Genomic DNA, 16,944 nt, shown 5'->3' on the forward strand with positions numbered 1-16,944 from the left:
GCCCAAGAGGCTCAGTGGTTTAGACCACAGCATCACCCACAATAGGAGGAAGCCTCCTAAGCAAAGAAGGCTCTGAATCCTTCTTCCTTCTCTTGTAACAATGGCAGTGTTCTCTAAAGGCATAAATTCAAAGAGAGTTGTAATCTCAGTGTACCACTCAGGACTTGCTTGTCTTCATATCCAGAAATGGTTGTGATCTTATGCTGTAAGTCATCTTGGCCCTCCAGATGTTTTTGAGACTACAATTCTCATCATCCCTGACCACTGGTCCTGCTAGCTAGGGATCATGGGAGTTGTGGTCCCAAAACATCTGGAGGGCTGAAGTTGAAGAAGCCTGCTGTAAGTCTTTATGTTCATACATTCATTCACCCAAAGTGATTCCTAAAACCACTTTGAGGTTTGGTTATAACCAAGTGGTATATAACTATTGAGGAATAAATAAATAATAATAAACCCATGTAACAGGAAGACTATTATATATTATTTTCCAAATTGGGACATGATCAATTATTTCCATGTTCTTTATTTTCATGAGCTTTTACCATCACTGCAGGTCCATTGCGGACACGTGTCTTTGGCTCCCCAGGACCCTCATCAATTTTCCAGGTTTCTTTCAGATTCCTCACATTTTGAATTTATTCTTCTACCATAGCTTTCCAGTCTTCCTCCACTCTCCTTATTTCTTCCCATTCATATCACACATTTTGGGGGACTATCACACTTGCAACCACATCATGAAAGCTGAATTAGGAAATAGTTGTGGGTGACACAATTTCTAATGTCGAGAATGAAAGCTTGTTTAGAGCTTGGCAACAACGTAATTTCCCCTGCCTACATATGTCACTGTTTTTGTCCATGCATCAGAAGGTCACAGAGGTGAATTTATCCACTTTTACTTGCTTTATGTCCCAGTCTTATTCATCATCTACATCAACAGCATATTTATGTGGCAAACACACCCAGTGGCTAAATATCTCCTCTAAAAAGAATGCCCAGAAGAACATAGAACATTGTGTACTCACGTAGTTTGAAGCCAGATCTGGATGAAGGTAATCAATGCCTGCCAAATAGATAAATAAAAGATGGCAGATAAAATACAATCAGCACATTACAAATGAAAATAGGAAAAAAAAAATACGTTTTGGATAACCACAGAATTAAATTGCTCTGCATATAAGCATGCTGCAAGGAATAAGATAAGTGCATACTTTTAATCCTTTCTTATTTAGACTACTATTAAATGTTACACATGCGGTTGCACGAATTCAGAAATACCTTTGGGATCTGAGACAGAGGTTAGGGCTGTAAGAGCTATGGATTAGATTTACCAGTGGCCGTAACAACCTCTCAAAGGGACATGTTGACAAGCCACAAACAATTCCACCAAAGCTGTGGGTAATGAATTGAAAAAGATGTTTAAAATAACGTTTGAAAAACAAAACAAAACCCAGAAGCTTTCCTTTTGGGAATTTTAGGGACAGAACTACCCAAACTGTATAGAAATTTATTCATGTATGCGACTACAGCGGCAAGAATGTTACTTGCCCCAAAATGGAAAGAAGAAGAAGTCCCAGCAAAAGAAGGATGGATACAAAAACTTATGGAATATGCAGAAATGGCAAAACTTACTGGACAAATAAGAAATCAAGATAAACTTTTTATGAAAGAATGGAAATGGTTTATTAAATATTTACAAATAAACTGTCAACAGATAAGAACATTGGCAGGATTATTGTAATAGCCTGCAGTTTTACAAGAGTACATATTTAAAGTAGATGAATAAGTGAGTAAATTAAGTTAATTTGGAATATGCAGAATATATATATATATATATATATATATATATATATATATATATATTAAAAAAAAAAGGAACCGCAGAAAAAGGGGGAAGGAAGTCAAGTTTTGAAATCTTAAAATGATTGTAAAATTATTGAAATGTATAAAACTGAAAATCATGAAGAAGAAGAAGAAGAAGAAGAAGAAGAAGAAGAAGAAGAAGAAGAAGCCGCCGCCATGGGTTATAGAATATATAGTAGATGAGTTTGCAGAAAGCCTAAATTTGAAAGCTTCACACTAAAGTCATCATGTATCTGAGAGCCGCAAAAGATACTTCCATGGCCACATCTTGATTCCAGCAGCCACACTATTGCCATTAATTGCCCCTGTTGCTTTTCCAGAACCATTGCCTCTCTGGTACCCACACCCATTTCACCCTTTCTTATTCCCTCATCTCATATCTTCCAACATTCCTCATGCATGCACAATGAGATTTATCTAGAACTCGTGTTCCATTGAACTTACATGTATAATGTTTGATGTTTTATTTTATATGTTTTGGAAGCCTTTGGTTCATTAATGATGTCTCGTTTAATGATGCTCATCATTTAGTGGGGTGGGTAGAGGTTGCCTTTATTAATGTTTCCGGGTGAGCATTTTAGGTTGCATTGTTCACTGTTTTATGTTTTTCTGGTTTTATATTTCTTACATGCATTGCATTTTACCTTCTCAAGTCTCTTTGAGACTCTATTGTATAAAGCGAGTGCTTATTACAATGAATAATAATAATTCCCCACATTTCTGCATCATTTGATGAATTTATAAAGAATAATTGGTCAGCATTTTCACGCATATTTCTCCCAATAAGCTTATATTTGCAAGCTGTTCCCCTAGGATAAAGCATTTTTCAGTTCTTTTGCTGCAAATATATGTATTTTTATGCAAACTTCCACTTAATATTCTCATTTTTGTGCACACTATTTGGCTGCAGAAGAGCATCCCCCCCAAAAAATGAGAGAAGCGTGAATTTTGAAGGATAGCTATGTTTTGCTTCCTATATTGCTTTGGTAAGCATGAATTAGATAGTTTTCCATTACAATGTAAACCAAACTAAAAAGATTTCTGCCATGCGCCCCTCAGCAGTAACAGATGGCATGGTAGGGTGGAAAAACTCCCAACAGCTGACTTGTTGCTGCCTACCAGAAGGGAGAGGAACAAGGTGGCATAGTGTAAATGCACCAGCAGAGCCAATCCGGTTGATCTTGCCAGTGTGTTTGCACTGCACAGACCTCCCTGCCACCTCACCCCTTCCCCTGTCCTTTCTGGTACACAGCAGTGATCCAGTGATCGGGAGGTAAGCTGTGCACTGCCGCCACACCATATAGGAATTGAAGTCCTCAAGTGTTCCTACTTTTAAAGCCCTAAATGACCTTGGCCCAGTATACCTGAAGGAGTGTCTCCACCCCCATAGTTCAGCCTAGACACTGAAGTCCAGCTCCAAGGGCCTTCTGGTGGTTCCCTCACTGTGAGAAGTGAGGTTACAGGGAACCAGGAAGAGGGCCTTATTGGTCGTGGTGCTCACCCTGTGGAACGCCCTCCCATCAGATGTCAAGGAAATAAACAAGTATCTGACTTTTAGAGGACATTTGAAGGCAACCCTGCTTAGGGAAGTTTTTAATGTTTGATGTTTTTATCATGTTTTTAATATTCTGTTGGGAGCTGCCCAGAGTGGCTGGGAAAACCCAGCCAGATGAGTGGGGCATAAATAATAAGTTGTTGTTGTTGTTGTTGTTGTTGTTGTTGTTGTTGTTGTTGTTTTGGGGGGAGGGGGAGTTTCTATCAGCAATGTACTACAGAAATCATGTTTCATATCTGAAGCAAACAGAATTTAAAAGCTTGTTAGAGCCATGCCCAGGATTTTCTTGCATCAGTGAAATTGGTTTAAATCTATGGTTTGATTATTAGATTGCATGAAATGCTACTCCTGTTTCAGATTCTGCTTGCTCCCTCCAGTTAGCCAGGTCACATACATACCACTTCTGTGCTCAGTCACTGTGAAACGTGACAAGTCACTCTGTGGGCCCAAGTAAAATAAGCCAGGGAGCAACAAGGCATGTGCAAATGGATGGGGTGCTGGGCAGACAAAAGGAGCATCATTTCCCCTGTGGTGTATCTCTATTAACAATGATAGGTCCCTGTGGATCTGTTCCAGCAGTTACAGGGTTGCTTCCTTTTAGCAGAACGATAAAACACTTACAGCACAAATTTGAAATGCCCTGTAATGTACAGTGAGGCAGGCATTGATATATCTCACATGTTGCAATATAAATGGTAGCATGTGTGTTTGTGTGTGTAATTCTTCTAAGTTGCCCTAAAACTGCAGAGCAGATTTAATGACACAATCTCCTCTTTGAAACTCAACTTCCATTTCAGTTCTGCTGGGCAAAACAAAATAAGCCGACAGCTGCTGTACCTGAACTAAAACAGCGCTACCCATGGCACATTTTTGAGAATCATAATTATCCGTGAATTGTAACCCAGGGGAGCTTTCTGTAGATGTTCCCTCGGCTGAAGTGAATCTCTTACAAAGTTCTCATTAAAATATCTATGTTTGGAAGTTATGCCTTATTTTAAAATCAGATTTCTCATGTGATACAGACTGAGAGTCATGATATTTTAGTTCGCTTACCATCATCCATAATTCCTATAGTTACACCTTTCCCTGTGTAACCCAGCTCCCACGCTTCAGCTACATTCAGATCGAGTCCAGGAGTCCCATCTGCTTGCCCAGTGTTGATCTAATGCATAAAAAAAATTAGAAAAAGAAAGCACAAGAGAATTATTTGCTTGGCACAAAACAGACTGTTTACATCCACTGAGAGTCTACTTGATCCATCTGCCACAGGCTAGCCTTCATTTGCTTGGGAAGGAGGCACTAAATCCAGGAATGCTGGCAATAAAATAAGAGGAGGTTTTTAAAAAGATTTGGATGCAATGGGACTATTGCATTTCATTGCTCAGTCAGAACCAGAGGTTTGCTCTAAAATCTGGCTTGAGTGACAGATCACAGCCTGTGATCATGCAGTAATGAAAATGATTATGCCTCTGAACATGTTGAAGGTTATCCATTGACCTATTTAACTCAGTAAGGGACCCCTGGGTGGTTAAGTCCAGTCAAAGGTGACTATGGGGTTGTGGCACTCATCTCTGCTTTCAGGCTAAGGGAACCGGCGTTTGTCCACAGACAGCTTTCCAGGTCATGTGGCTAGCATGACTAAACTACTTCTGGCACAACAAAGCACCATGATGGAGGCCAGAGTGCACGGAAACACCGTTTACCTTCCCGCCGGAGCGGTACCTATTTATCTACTTGCACTTTGTGCTTTCGAACTGCTAGGTTGGCAGGAGCTGGGACAGAGCAATGGGAGCTCACCCCATTACAGGGGTCTGAACTACTGACCTTCCGATCAGCAAGCCCAAGAGGCTCAGTGGTTTAGACCACAGCACCACCCACATCTCAGTAATGTCTACATTAACGGACAGCGGCTCTGCAGGGCTATCTTTGTCCAGGCAGGTCTGTCATTGGCAAATCATCCATTCAAAAGAGCTTAACTTTAGCCTCATCGTGTCAAAAAATAATTGGAAATCATAGGGTGTGTTTGCTATATTCTTCCATACCAAGACATGCTTGAGGACTGCAAAAATCTGAAATTGCTTTCCTGATGGAGAGGGATGGAAGTTCAAGGTTGCTTACCAAGTACCACTGCTTTGTAAATAAAGGATCATTCATGTTGATGTCTATTTCATTGATATCTCTGTAGCCTCTCTTCCTCCTCCCAAAGCCTTCTTGCTGCACAGCCTTCTTCACCTGCAACAGTAATTGTATTAAAAGGTCATTACCATATGTGATGGTTGCCCTCCTAGGCGACATCATGCTGGGTCATAAGGAAAGGGTTAAATGAGTGTGAAGTGATTGGCAAGTGGGAACCCAAGGGGAGGAGTTAGAGTTAGAGTTAGAGTTAGAGTTGTGAAGGAGTCAGTCGGGTGTTAGAGAAGAGAGAGGGAGGATAAATCTGTGGGTTGGGCTAGTTTGATGTGAGAGAGTGAGAGAATCTGTTAAGAGGAGTCAGATAGACAGTTGGGATAATCAGGTAGAAGTTATTAGGAAGGTATAGGCCGGTAAAGAAACTAAGATTAAGAAACTGACAAGAAAAATTATCTGAAACCATAAACTTGTTAAAGCTTATAAAATAAACTTGTTTATTTGGTTTAATGTTAACAACTGTCTGGACTCCGTGTGTACCCGAGAGAAACGGGTTGGTGGCAGCGAGGAAGCAATCACAGTGGTGGCACTGGGATCAATAGACCGTCAAACGTCCGGGGACCCTATGTGATCGCCACACCAGATCATTGGTATTTGTGAAACAAGGGTATTGCCTTGTAGCTTACCATCTTGTACTTTTTTTTAGTATGGGGAGGGACCTAAACACAGGAGCAGAGATAGAGAAGGAGCACCTCTCTTCCCCGGGTCTACGCTGCACCTCGGAGATGTGTGGAAGGTAGCTTCCTCAGCACTGACCCAATTCTACCAGGGCGCAGCGCCATTCACAGATCAGGCCTGACCTGGGGGCAGAAGTGGCAGAGGGGAGGAACTGTGGCAGCGGCATTGCCGTGCTTCTCCTCTGCTGGGCTCCAGCACGCAAGGGAAGCGATGACAGCTCCTGCGGGGAGATCCTCCTCACACTGCTGGCTATGCTGATGGCTCCTTTAGATGGTGGGCCAGAGTTGCTGGCTTGGGCACATCACTGGGGCTGCCCTGCAGCAGTGGCAGTCTCTCCTCTCCTGCCCACCATCCAGCAGCCAGTACAAGGTTCAAAATGGTGGAGGCCATCAGTGGCGGCCATAGAGAGGCTCGACCAGCTCATCATCCTCCCAGAGCTCAGCAGCGGTTCTGGAGAGGGGAAGCAGGACAATCCCAGATCCAAACAGAAGCCAGGAATGCTTCTGTGAATCTGAGATGTCCTAGTAAAATCGGGGCAGTCGGGGATCTGGTCTTCCCGTTTTCTGTTCTGGAGTTATCTCAATGAGTATTGGTGTCCAGTTCCATTCTGCTACTGATCTACATTCAGACCTCACCTGGAGTACTGTGTCCAGTTCTGGGCACCGCAGTTCAAGAGGGACACTGACAAACTGGAACGTGTCCAGAGGAGGGCAACCAAAATGGTCAAAGGCCTGGAAACGATGCCTTATGAGGAACGGCTAAGGGAGCTGGGCATGTTTAGCCTGGAGAAGAGGAGGTTAAGTGGTGATATGATAGCCATGTTCAAATATATAAAAGGATGTCACATAGAGGAGGGAGAAAGGTTGTTTTCTGCTGCTCCAGAGAAGCGGACACGGAGCAATGGATGCAAACTACAAGAAAGAAGATTCCACCTAAACATTAGGAAGAACTTCCTGACAGTAAGAGCTGTTCGACAGTGGAATTTGCTGCCAAGGAGTGTGGTGGAGTCTCCTTCTTTGGAGGTCTTTAAGCAGAGGCTTGACAACCATATGTCAGGAGTGCTCTGATGGTGTTTCCTGCTTGGCAGGGGGTTGGACTTGATGGCCCTTGTGGTCTCTTCCAACTCTATGATTCTATGATTCTACATCCATCCATTCCCAATACCCCCTACAGGAAGTCAGATTCACACATATTATACCAGTTACACCATTAAATACTTAGCTTCTGCACACACACGCTTTTGCCCTTCCTCTGTGTTTGAAGCACAGGTGGGCTAGCATCAGCTCATCAATCCTTGTCTTCAAACACAGGGAGCAAGTGGGAGCAATTCTGGGTAGAAAGGAAGCAGTTCCATAGAACAGAAACGGCCATCCTTGTTGTGCTTTGGGATTTCCATATTAAGTGCTCTCAAGCTTCGTGCGTTAATAGGCAGCAGAAGTGGGATGGCGTACATAAATGGAGCACCTAATCATTAAGAGGTGATTCATCTACAAGCCCCTGTTTGTGCTCTTTGAGAAAGGGGTACCCAATTGAATTAAAACTGGAAAACCTACAGCTGGCGAAAGAGAACACGGTATATTCAGAGCACCTAATTAACCAGCGGAACATTACTATGTCACAAGGCTTTATTGAGGTGGAGCGCTAAGAAGGATTCGGAAAAAGGATTAAAGCTTAACATGAATGAGGATTTTATGACTATGGTGAACAAGGTATAGAGAGAATGAAAGCGCAGATGCCAGGTTGGGCAGAAGCCAACTGTGGATGGTTTTAAAACTGTATCAGGTAAGCGATGAGGTTAATGCTCATGACTTTTGTGTCCATAGTGTATTCATTCTGATTTCTTTCTCACCCTGACCCCATGGAGTTAATGCACAAAAAAGGGAACGTCTGTAACAGTGCATAAGCCATGGCAATGTAGAGTTGACAAAACTCGAGCTTTATCTCTGATGGTGCAGGATTGTTCCCCCCTCCCCACACACAATGGCCTGTCAGAGTTTTAAAATAAATCAAGAGGATCAATGGGATGCTGAGACTGAGCAGGAACTATTTGAGAAAAATCACATGGGACGCAAATTGCGGAGAGTTTTCGTGGGCAAGGTCCATCGCGACTGATCGGAGCTTTATGAAAACTCTTGCACCACTCCCATTCGTTTTGACAGGGCACAGGGGAGAGAGATCTCCCCATTGCATCATGCTCTTGTTGTTCCTTTTCCTTTTACCAGCATTGTATATACCGTTATTTGTTCACTTATTATTACAATTATTCGTATATCGCCTTCCACTTCAAAGAAAGACTGAGGTGGTTAATGAAACATCAAAACTGTAATGAAAACGTATGATAATAAAAGCCACGACAATAGCAAAACATATCAGTGAAACAAGAGCACAGAAATTAGATTAGCCACAGATGTCAGGAAGTAACATTAAGTGTCGGGGAAATCTTGGGTAAAGACTGCGAGGCTAGTTTGTTGGGGCAAACGTGGTGCAGACCCACCAACCGCAGTCTCGCTTCCTCCAAGGTCGCCTTCTTCCTTACAGCCAATCCAGAGTGTGGCATTACCTATAGAATCACAGAACTAGAAAGTTGGAAGGCTGCTGGCATCTATCTATTTATCTGATGCTCTCCAGATTATTGAGCAGTACAACCCCCATCATCCCTGACTAGCCACGTTGGGTGAGGTTGAAGAGAGTTGTAGTACAGTGATACCCCGCAAGACGAATGCCTCGCAAGACGAAAAACTCGCTAGACGAAAGGGTTTTCCGTTTTCTGAGTTGCTTTGCAAGACGAATTTCCCTATCGGCTTGCTTCGCAAGACGAAAATGTCTTGCGCCTTTTTTAAAAAAACTGCCAATGCATTCCTATGGGAAACCGTCAATACACATTGGTGCTTCACAAGACGAAAAAACTCGTAAAACGAAAAAACTCGCAGAACGAATTAATTTCGTCTTGCAGGGCACCACTGTACTTGGGGAAGGCTACCTTCCTATTAAGTGGGAAATCTTCGAAACAATGAGGCCATCCAATTCCCTGGCAGGTTTTCAAGGATAGCAAGAGAGCTGGTTTAATATCTGGGAATTGGTTTTATTGTCTTTCAGACACTTGCCTTACCGCTTGCATTTTTGTTCTTCTTTTCCAATTATGTTCTATTATTGTTGCTGCTGCCGCTGCTTTAAATTTTGTTAGCCAGATGGCAGGATGCATTCATAAATAAATAAATTAAAATTATGCAATGAGATTGGCTCTGTAATTTGAGTTGAATCCTTACAGTGTTGGGGGGGGGGGGTTGCATACTGTATACATGGCTACCTTAAAAAGGGAGGAGAAAAATGCCTTAGGGATGGAGCCAGTGGAAGGATCTCTTAAGGTATTGGCTCCACTAGGAACTAGCTCTGTCTCTGTGGACTCAGCTATACAGCTGCAAATAAAACATTTTAGATGTGTTGTAAAGTGCAATATACAAATGTGACACTAGATGGCAATGGTGAGCTGTGGGAAATTCAATATACTTTTCAAAACGTTTTTTAAAAAAGCATTTTCACTGCATTTTTATATGTGTGTAGAATCCACCTGTATGTATTGTTTCATATTTACAAAGCATGAATTACTGTGAACAAATAAGTCAACAGAACAGAACTCAAAAGCATACTTCAAAGGAATTATGGGGTTGTGTTGACCTTCAAGTGGTTGTACACTTGCAAAATCCCACTGACAATGGAGAGCTTAGGGCAAGATTTGCATGGATGTTAATATTCTTTTTTCTGCTTTGGTTGTCTTGCTAACCCTATACTTTATTTGATGTTTATGGTTTGCAGATCAGAAAAATGAAACTGGGAATACATTAGTAAGTGAGAGCTGTCTATCACCGAAAACACATGCCTCTGCCCTTGGGGAATTCTCAACAAAGCATTGATTACATTAATCATTAAGTACTGCTATAGCTCCTGGGACTCCATGGACTTCTTGCAGTCCATTGGACTCTCAAGAGTCTCCTATGGTGCTGGAGGAGACTCTTGAGAGTCCCATGGACTGCAAGAAGATTAAACCTATCCATTCTAAAGGAAATCAGCCCTGAGTGCTCACTGGAAGGACAGATCCTGAAGCTGAGGCTCCAATACTTTGACCGCCTCATGAGAAGAGAAGACTCCCTGGAAAAGACCCTGATGTTGGGAAAGATGGAGGGCACAAGGAGAAGGGGACGACAGAGGACGAGATGGTTGGACAGTGTTCTTGAAGCTACCAGCATGAGTCTGACCAAGCTGCGGGAGGCAGTGCAAGACAGGAGTGCCTGGCGTGCTCTGGTCCATGGGGTCACGAAGAGTCAGACATGACTAAACGACTAAACAACAACAACAACATAGTTCCTGGGAGAATGAAAAATGAAAGCAATACAAAATACAAAACAAAACAAACAAACAAATAGAAAAACTAATAGCCTTAGCGAACACCTTGATGGTTAAGAGCAGTTCCACGATAGAACCAGATTGTTAGAGAGGTGATGGGCTCTCACTTATGGGAGATCTCCAAGCAAAGAATGCACCAGGGATGGATTTCCAGCATCAAACAGGGGGTTGGAGTAGAGGAATGTTTGTTAAGCAGGAGAATAGACTCTAGTCTTGTTATGTACTGAGTTGAATAGGATCCAAAAGGCAGCAGTCTGATTGGTCCTAGAACAATGCAGCAATATGATTGGTCTGCAGGAGCCACCCAATCCGGCTCCAGATGGAAGTGAATCCACAACCTGATTGGCCTACAGGAGAATTCCGGAATTAGCCAATCACGTGCAGCCCATTGTGTAAATAATGTATATAAAGCAGATACTTTGAGGGGGCTTTCATCCCTCCTCACCACTATGAGCTGAATAAAGAGCATGAAATCCACTCTCGGCTCTGAGTATATTTCAAGTGTGTTTATTAACTCTTTATTCTCACATCAGCCCTGTCAGGTGAGTTGTTTTACAACATAGCAGCTGACTTCAGATCAGCCGAGTTTGAATGTGAGCCCTGATCAAAGGCCAGTACACTTCCTAGGTTATCGACAAGGTTCCGTTAAGAAGAGGAGACTTGTATGGTACACAGACAATGAGAAATAGCAAAGTGAATTGCAAGAATGCGGGGGGGGGGGATCCTTAAGGCAACAGCAAACAATACTACTTTTTAAACACAGTCGCAAAATTCAAGATGTTTAACAATGGACATTGCATACTTGTGTTTCAGGTCTACACTTAAAACATCATAGATGTATGCCTATTGCTATGCCATTTCTGTTTAATAATGTAATCTAATTCCCTATTGCGGTCCCCCTATTTGGAGCTCTCCCTCTCACCCATGCCTAGATCATTAACAAACGCCTTGCTGTGACTCCATTAGAGAAAAGGCTCCACATACTTCGGAAGATAGCCTCGTGATTATAAAATACCAACAAGGGGAAAAATGACACCTAAGTATTGAGTTTTAATATACTTCCACTTAGGCATGGTGCATAAAATAACTGGGATGCTAATAAACCAGCAGGACAGTGAGGCAGAACAAATTAACAAATTCATCTATCGACTTCATGACTACTCCGGGGGGAGTGCAAGCATCATAACATCGTAAACTGAAAGCATGCTGTGCGCTCCAAGGAATGGCAAGAAAATAGCCTCTGCATCTTAATGCAGCAACGTGAGCAGGGCTGATGAGCAGGATTGGCTAAGAGCATCATCCTCGCTGCCTTCAATGTGCTGCACTAGGAAGGATGATTCCTTCCCCCCCTCCCTGCCCCCACCCCAACATTATTCCCTTGGCTATCTTCACCCAAGCTCCAAATCCTACTCTTTTATAGCACATGATGAAAAAATACAGAGAGATCCCCATTGGAACTGTTGCCTGAGATATGTATTCTTGCTGCCGTTGTAGCATCTTTATGTATGCTACAACGGCAGCAAGAATACTTATCGTGAAGTATTGGAAGACACAAGAATTACCCACTGGAAGAATGGCAGATGAAGGTGATGGACTATATGGAATTGGCGGAAATGACCGGCAGAATCCGAGACCAGGGAGAAGGGTCAGTGGAAGAAGATTGGAAGAAATTTAAAGACTACTTACAGAAACACTGTAAAATTAATGAATGTTAGAATGATGCTGGATTGAACTTAAGTGGGATTTTTTAGCAGCAATGTTAAGGAATGGATTGTAAAAATGTAAAAATGGATTGCTAACAGGTGATAATTTAAAGTTATAATATGTTAAGATAAAATTAAAGAGGGAAAGGATTTGCTGAAGTAACCAATTGAACTGGAATGCAAGAAAGGGAGGTGTGAGGAGGTCAGGGAAACAAGTAAATGAAAGATATGATATGGAAAGACTGATTTGTTTTTAACTGTTTCTATTTTGTATCTTTCTCTTCTTTTTACTCCTTTTTTATTTTTTTCTTCTTTTTTTCTAATTTTTGTAATATATTGAAAACTTTAATAAATATCTTTTTTTTAAAAAAAGAGATATGTGTGTGAGCTCGCTTATACAACATATTTGCATTTGCAGACTTTTATTGTTATTATTTTTTTTGGCCATAACAGAGACACATTTATTTATTTGTTTGTTTGTTTGTTTGTTTGTTTGTTGAATTTATATACTGCCTTATACCCAGAGGTCTCAGGGTGGTTCACAGAATAAAATCAAGATATAAAACCACAAAATACATAATGAAAATAAAAACAACAACCCAATAACACCCCCCCCTAAAAAAAAGAGACATTTTAAAAGGGCGTAGGATGTCAATCAGATCAACCAAAGACCTGGTTTAAAAGGAATGTTTTTGCCTGGTGCCTAAAGGTATATAATGAAGGTGCCAGGTGAACTTCCCTAGGGAGAGCATTCCACAGAGGGGGAGCCACTGCAGAGAAGGCCTGTTAGAATGTGAGAAATGGGACTCACAGTCCTCTCCTGATCTACGTCCCTAAACTGGTTTGGGCATTCACGACTCAAAGCTCAAGATGAATTCACTTTCCGAGGCATATCATAATGGGTATCCTGTGAAGAGAGTGCTTGAATACTGTAGCCAGAATAGCACCCTCTGGATATTATAAGACAATTCTCATCATCTCATTGAAAGACATGGGTTTGCTTAGTGTGGAGAAGGGATGTTTAAAAGGGAAACATCAAATACAACATACTAATATTACTATAGAAGAAACATCAGCATGCTGAAGGGTTTTGTACCTTGGCTGTCCTTTGAAAGATGGGCCCTGGGAGGCAGGAAGGGGAGGAAGACAATGCAAGATATCACCCTCTCCAGAGGGCATGCTTAATGCTCCCATGGCCAGTTATCAAGTGACTCTTATGTCACTAGCCCAAAAAGAACGCCCTTTTCCAAGGCATGACATCTTATTAGTTTTCCTTTTCCTAAAGTGTAAGCAGAATCACTTCCCTTCACTGTTACAAAATAGTGGGTGGAGTCAAAGACGCCCAGAAGGGCTGGCTGAAGCCTTTAAATTATTCCCAATCTTAATCTTTTGAATGTTCCCTAAGACTCTCATGGAGCATTACCAGCACAGAATGTAGATGCTGATGAGAAAGTCTACTTACATCTCCATCTACATAATAATAATAATAATAATAATAATAATAATAATAATAATAATAATTTATTATTTATACCCCGCCCATCTGGCTGAGTTTCCCCAGCCACTCTCGGCGGCTTACATCTCCATCTCCATCTCTCACTCCCTGAATGATCAAACCAAAGGAGATCACTATGGCTCTAGAGGACCAAGGAGCCAGCAGAGGGAGGTGTCACAATGAAGGGCGTGTCACAAGGACCTCCGCAACCTAGCAACCACCAGCACTCAACTGACACTACTCTCAACTGACACTACTAAGTTTTCTTACCTGGCTTTTAATCCATGTTCAGCGCCAACACATTTTAAAAGGACATTGGATGTCAACCAGATCGATGAAAGGCCTGGTTAAAAAGGAACATTTTTGCCTGGCTCCTAAAGGCATATAATGAAGGCGCCAGGTGAACTTCCCTGGGCAGAGCATTCCACAGATAAGGAGCCACTGCAGAGAAGACCCTGCTCTCATGTTGCCACCCTCTGGACCTCACAAGGAGGAAGCACATGAAGAAGGGCCTCAGAAGATGATCTCAGGCTCTGGGTAGGTTCATATGGAAAGAGGCGGTCCTTGAGGTATTGCGGTCCTGAGCCATTTAAGGCTTTATAGGTCAAAACCGACACTTTGAATTGGGCCCAGAAACTAATTGGTAGCCAGTGCAGTCAGACCAGGATTGGTGTGATGTGCTCAAACCCTCCTGCTCCAATGAGCAGCCTGGCCATTGAATTCTACAGCACCTGAAGTTTCTGAACCATCTTCAGAGGCAGCCCTATGTATAACGCATTGCAGTAATCTAACCTTGAAGTTACCAGAGCATAGACGACAGTAGTTAGGCTGCCCCTGTACAGATAGGGTTGTAGCTGGGCCACCAGCCGAAGTTGATGGAAGGCATTCCGGGCCACTGAGGCCACCTGAGCCTCGAGCAACAGCAAAGGATCCATAAATATCCCCAAGCTATTCATTAAACTTATTAGTTGCTACCTAAAAGGTCTCTGAGCAACTTACATTTAATGCATAAACATAAGCGGATTTTTTATATAACAGGGGGGGAATGGCTCCGGGGAATAGCTGTTTCACAACACGTCAGGAGACTAGGTGAGCAAAGCAGAAAGTCTGGAATGGGAGAAGCAGACACCAAGCTATCCAAGAAAAAAGATAGGGTTGGCTCAATAATGAAATCTCGCTGGCTTAAAACTTGGCTAATATTCCTGTCCCTCCATTTCCATTTGCTTCTTCCACTGTTCCCCATTCCCTCTAAACAATGCCCAGGGTCCAGGGGAATGCTGCTCCCCTCCATCTTTGAAGTCTCTCTGTGCTGAAATAGCCTGGCCTAAACATGCAGCAGATGGTGTAGCAGAATGGAATGTGGCTCTATGGGTGGAAGAGGCCACTTTTCAGTGCTCCTCATGGAAACAGAAAACTAAAACATAAAAGAGAGAACAGTGTTTTTCCAGCCCTTTCCCTGCTGTCTCTGCTCTCAAAAAGACAAAAATAAAATCGCCCATGCATTTTATCCTCCCACTGCTAAATTCTTATCCCTCATTTCTGCTGCATGGGAAGACCGGGTGATTCTCAACATCACCATCAATCCATTTCTGAGAAGGGTAAAAAGCTCTGCAATACCACAAGCATATACACAGACTTTAAAGGAGTATTAAAGAACTAATCGCTTTTATAAACCCACCCTCCTCCCTGATCAATTTTTACTTTGTTAAAAGCCTTGTTAGACTCTCAATCTTAATTTTCTGCAGTTTATTGGTTCATTCGGTTGCAGTGCTCTTTGAAAGGCTGTGCAGCCAGCGAGTCTGCGAAAATCAATACATATCACAGACGGGAATACATTGGAGGAGCAAAAAGTAAGGGAGCAGGCAGTCACTGTTAAGCTGCTATATTTGACACCCAGAAAAAGGATGTGTTCACAAACATTCCCCCGCACACACACAACCCCACTGCATGCAACCTGAGCCAAACTATGGTGAACCATAAATACAGACAATTGGGTGTCCCCGGGGGGGGGGGGAGAGTTTGGTCATATGACAAAAGAAAAGGATGCCATATTGCTTTGCAAGCACAATATCAGTGTTCAAAAGTCTGACCAAAAAAGCTGATGATTTGCTTCTATGCTTTTAAAGCAGACCTGCAGAAAGCGTGACCCACCAAAGGTTTTTTTAAAAAAGAATAAGGTAACGGACCCCTGGATGATTAAGTCCAGTCAACGGCAACAACGGGGTTATGACGCTCATCTAGCTTTCAGGCCAAGGGAGCCAGTGTTTGTCCACAGACAGCTTTCTGGGTCATGTGGCCAGCATGACTAAACTGCTTCTGGCATGACGGAACACAGTGACAGAAACCAGAGTGCACGGAAATGCCATTTACCTTCCTGCCAGAGCGGTACCTATCTATCTACTTGCACTGGAATGCTTTCGAACTGCTAGGTTGGCAGGAGCTGGGACAGAGCAATGGGAGCTCACCCCGTCATAAGGATTCGAACCGCCAACCTTCTGATCGGCAAGCCCAAGAGGTTCAGTGGTTTAGACCACAGCGCCACCCATGTCCCACCAAGGGAAACACAGCTCACCTTCAGCAACATAAGGCAGCCCTCCAGAAAGCTCAATAGATTTCCTCTTTTGGCCACTTGCTTGGGGGTCAGAAATAGATTTATTCAATTTATGTATCCTTTCACGCAAAATGAGTCCCAAGACAATTTACAGGGAGAATATGCAATGTACAATACAACAAAATGAATGTACAAAAAGTGCTCAGCCACACACAAACACACACACACACACAAAATCACCCAACATCTGAACCACAGAGGCTGGCTATCAAGAACTGGGAATGCCAGAAGAACATGAAAATATAACCACATGGCTAGTGATCACCTGTGACCTGTTAGGGCACAACATTTGAAAGCCAGGCAAAAATAGCCCTACACAAAATCCCATCTCCAACTGTGGGCATCTTTCTGGCTTAGAGAAATAATAATAATAATAAATTTTATTTATATCCTGCCCTCCCCAGTCGAAACTGGGCTCAGGGGGGCTAACAACAATAAAATAATAGAACATTCT

The 16,944-nt window shown here is 42.5% G+C and overlaps 1 protein-coding gene across 1 annotated transcript in view; it reads right to left on the bottom strand.

Moving 5' to 3' along the window:
• Positions 1–16,944, bottom strand: part of PCSK2 (proprotein convertase subtilisin/kexin type 2) — a 128,022-nt gene that overhangs the window by 51,587 nt on the left and 59,491 nt on the right. The window contains exons 3-5 of the mRNA XM_083431657.1: positions 5,534–5,647; positions 4,469–4,577; positions 1,023–1,060 (exon numbers count right to left, since the gene is read on the bottom strand). Of these exons, the coding sequence (XP_083287783.1) occupies positions 1,023–1,060; positions 4,469–4,577; positions 5,534–5,647 (261 nt within the window). The remainder of the gene's footprint in view (positions 1–1,022; positions 1,061–4,468; positions 4,578–5,533; positions 5,648–16,944) is intronic.

Source organism: Podarcis tiliguerta (genome assembly GCF_965153285.1).
Source record: "Podarcis tiliguerta genome assembly, chromosome: 3".
Classification (NCBI taxonomy): Eukaryota; Metazoa; Chordata; class Lepidosauria; order Squamata; family Lacertidae; genus Podarcis; species Podarcis tiliguerta.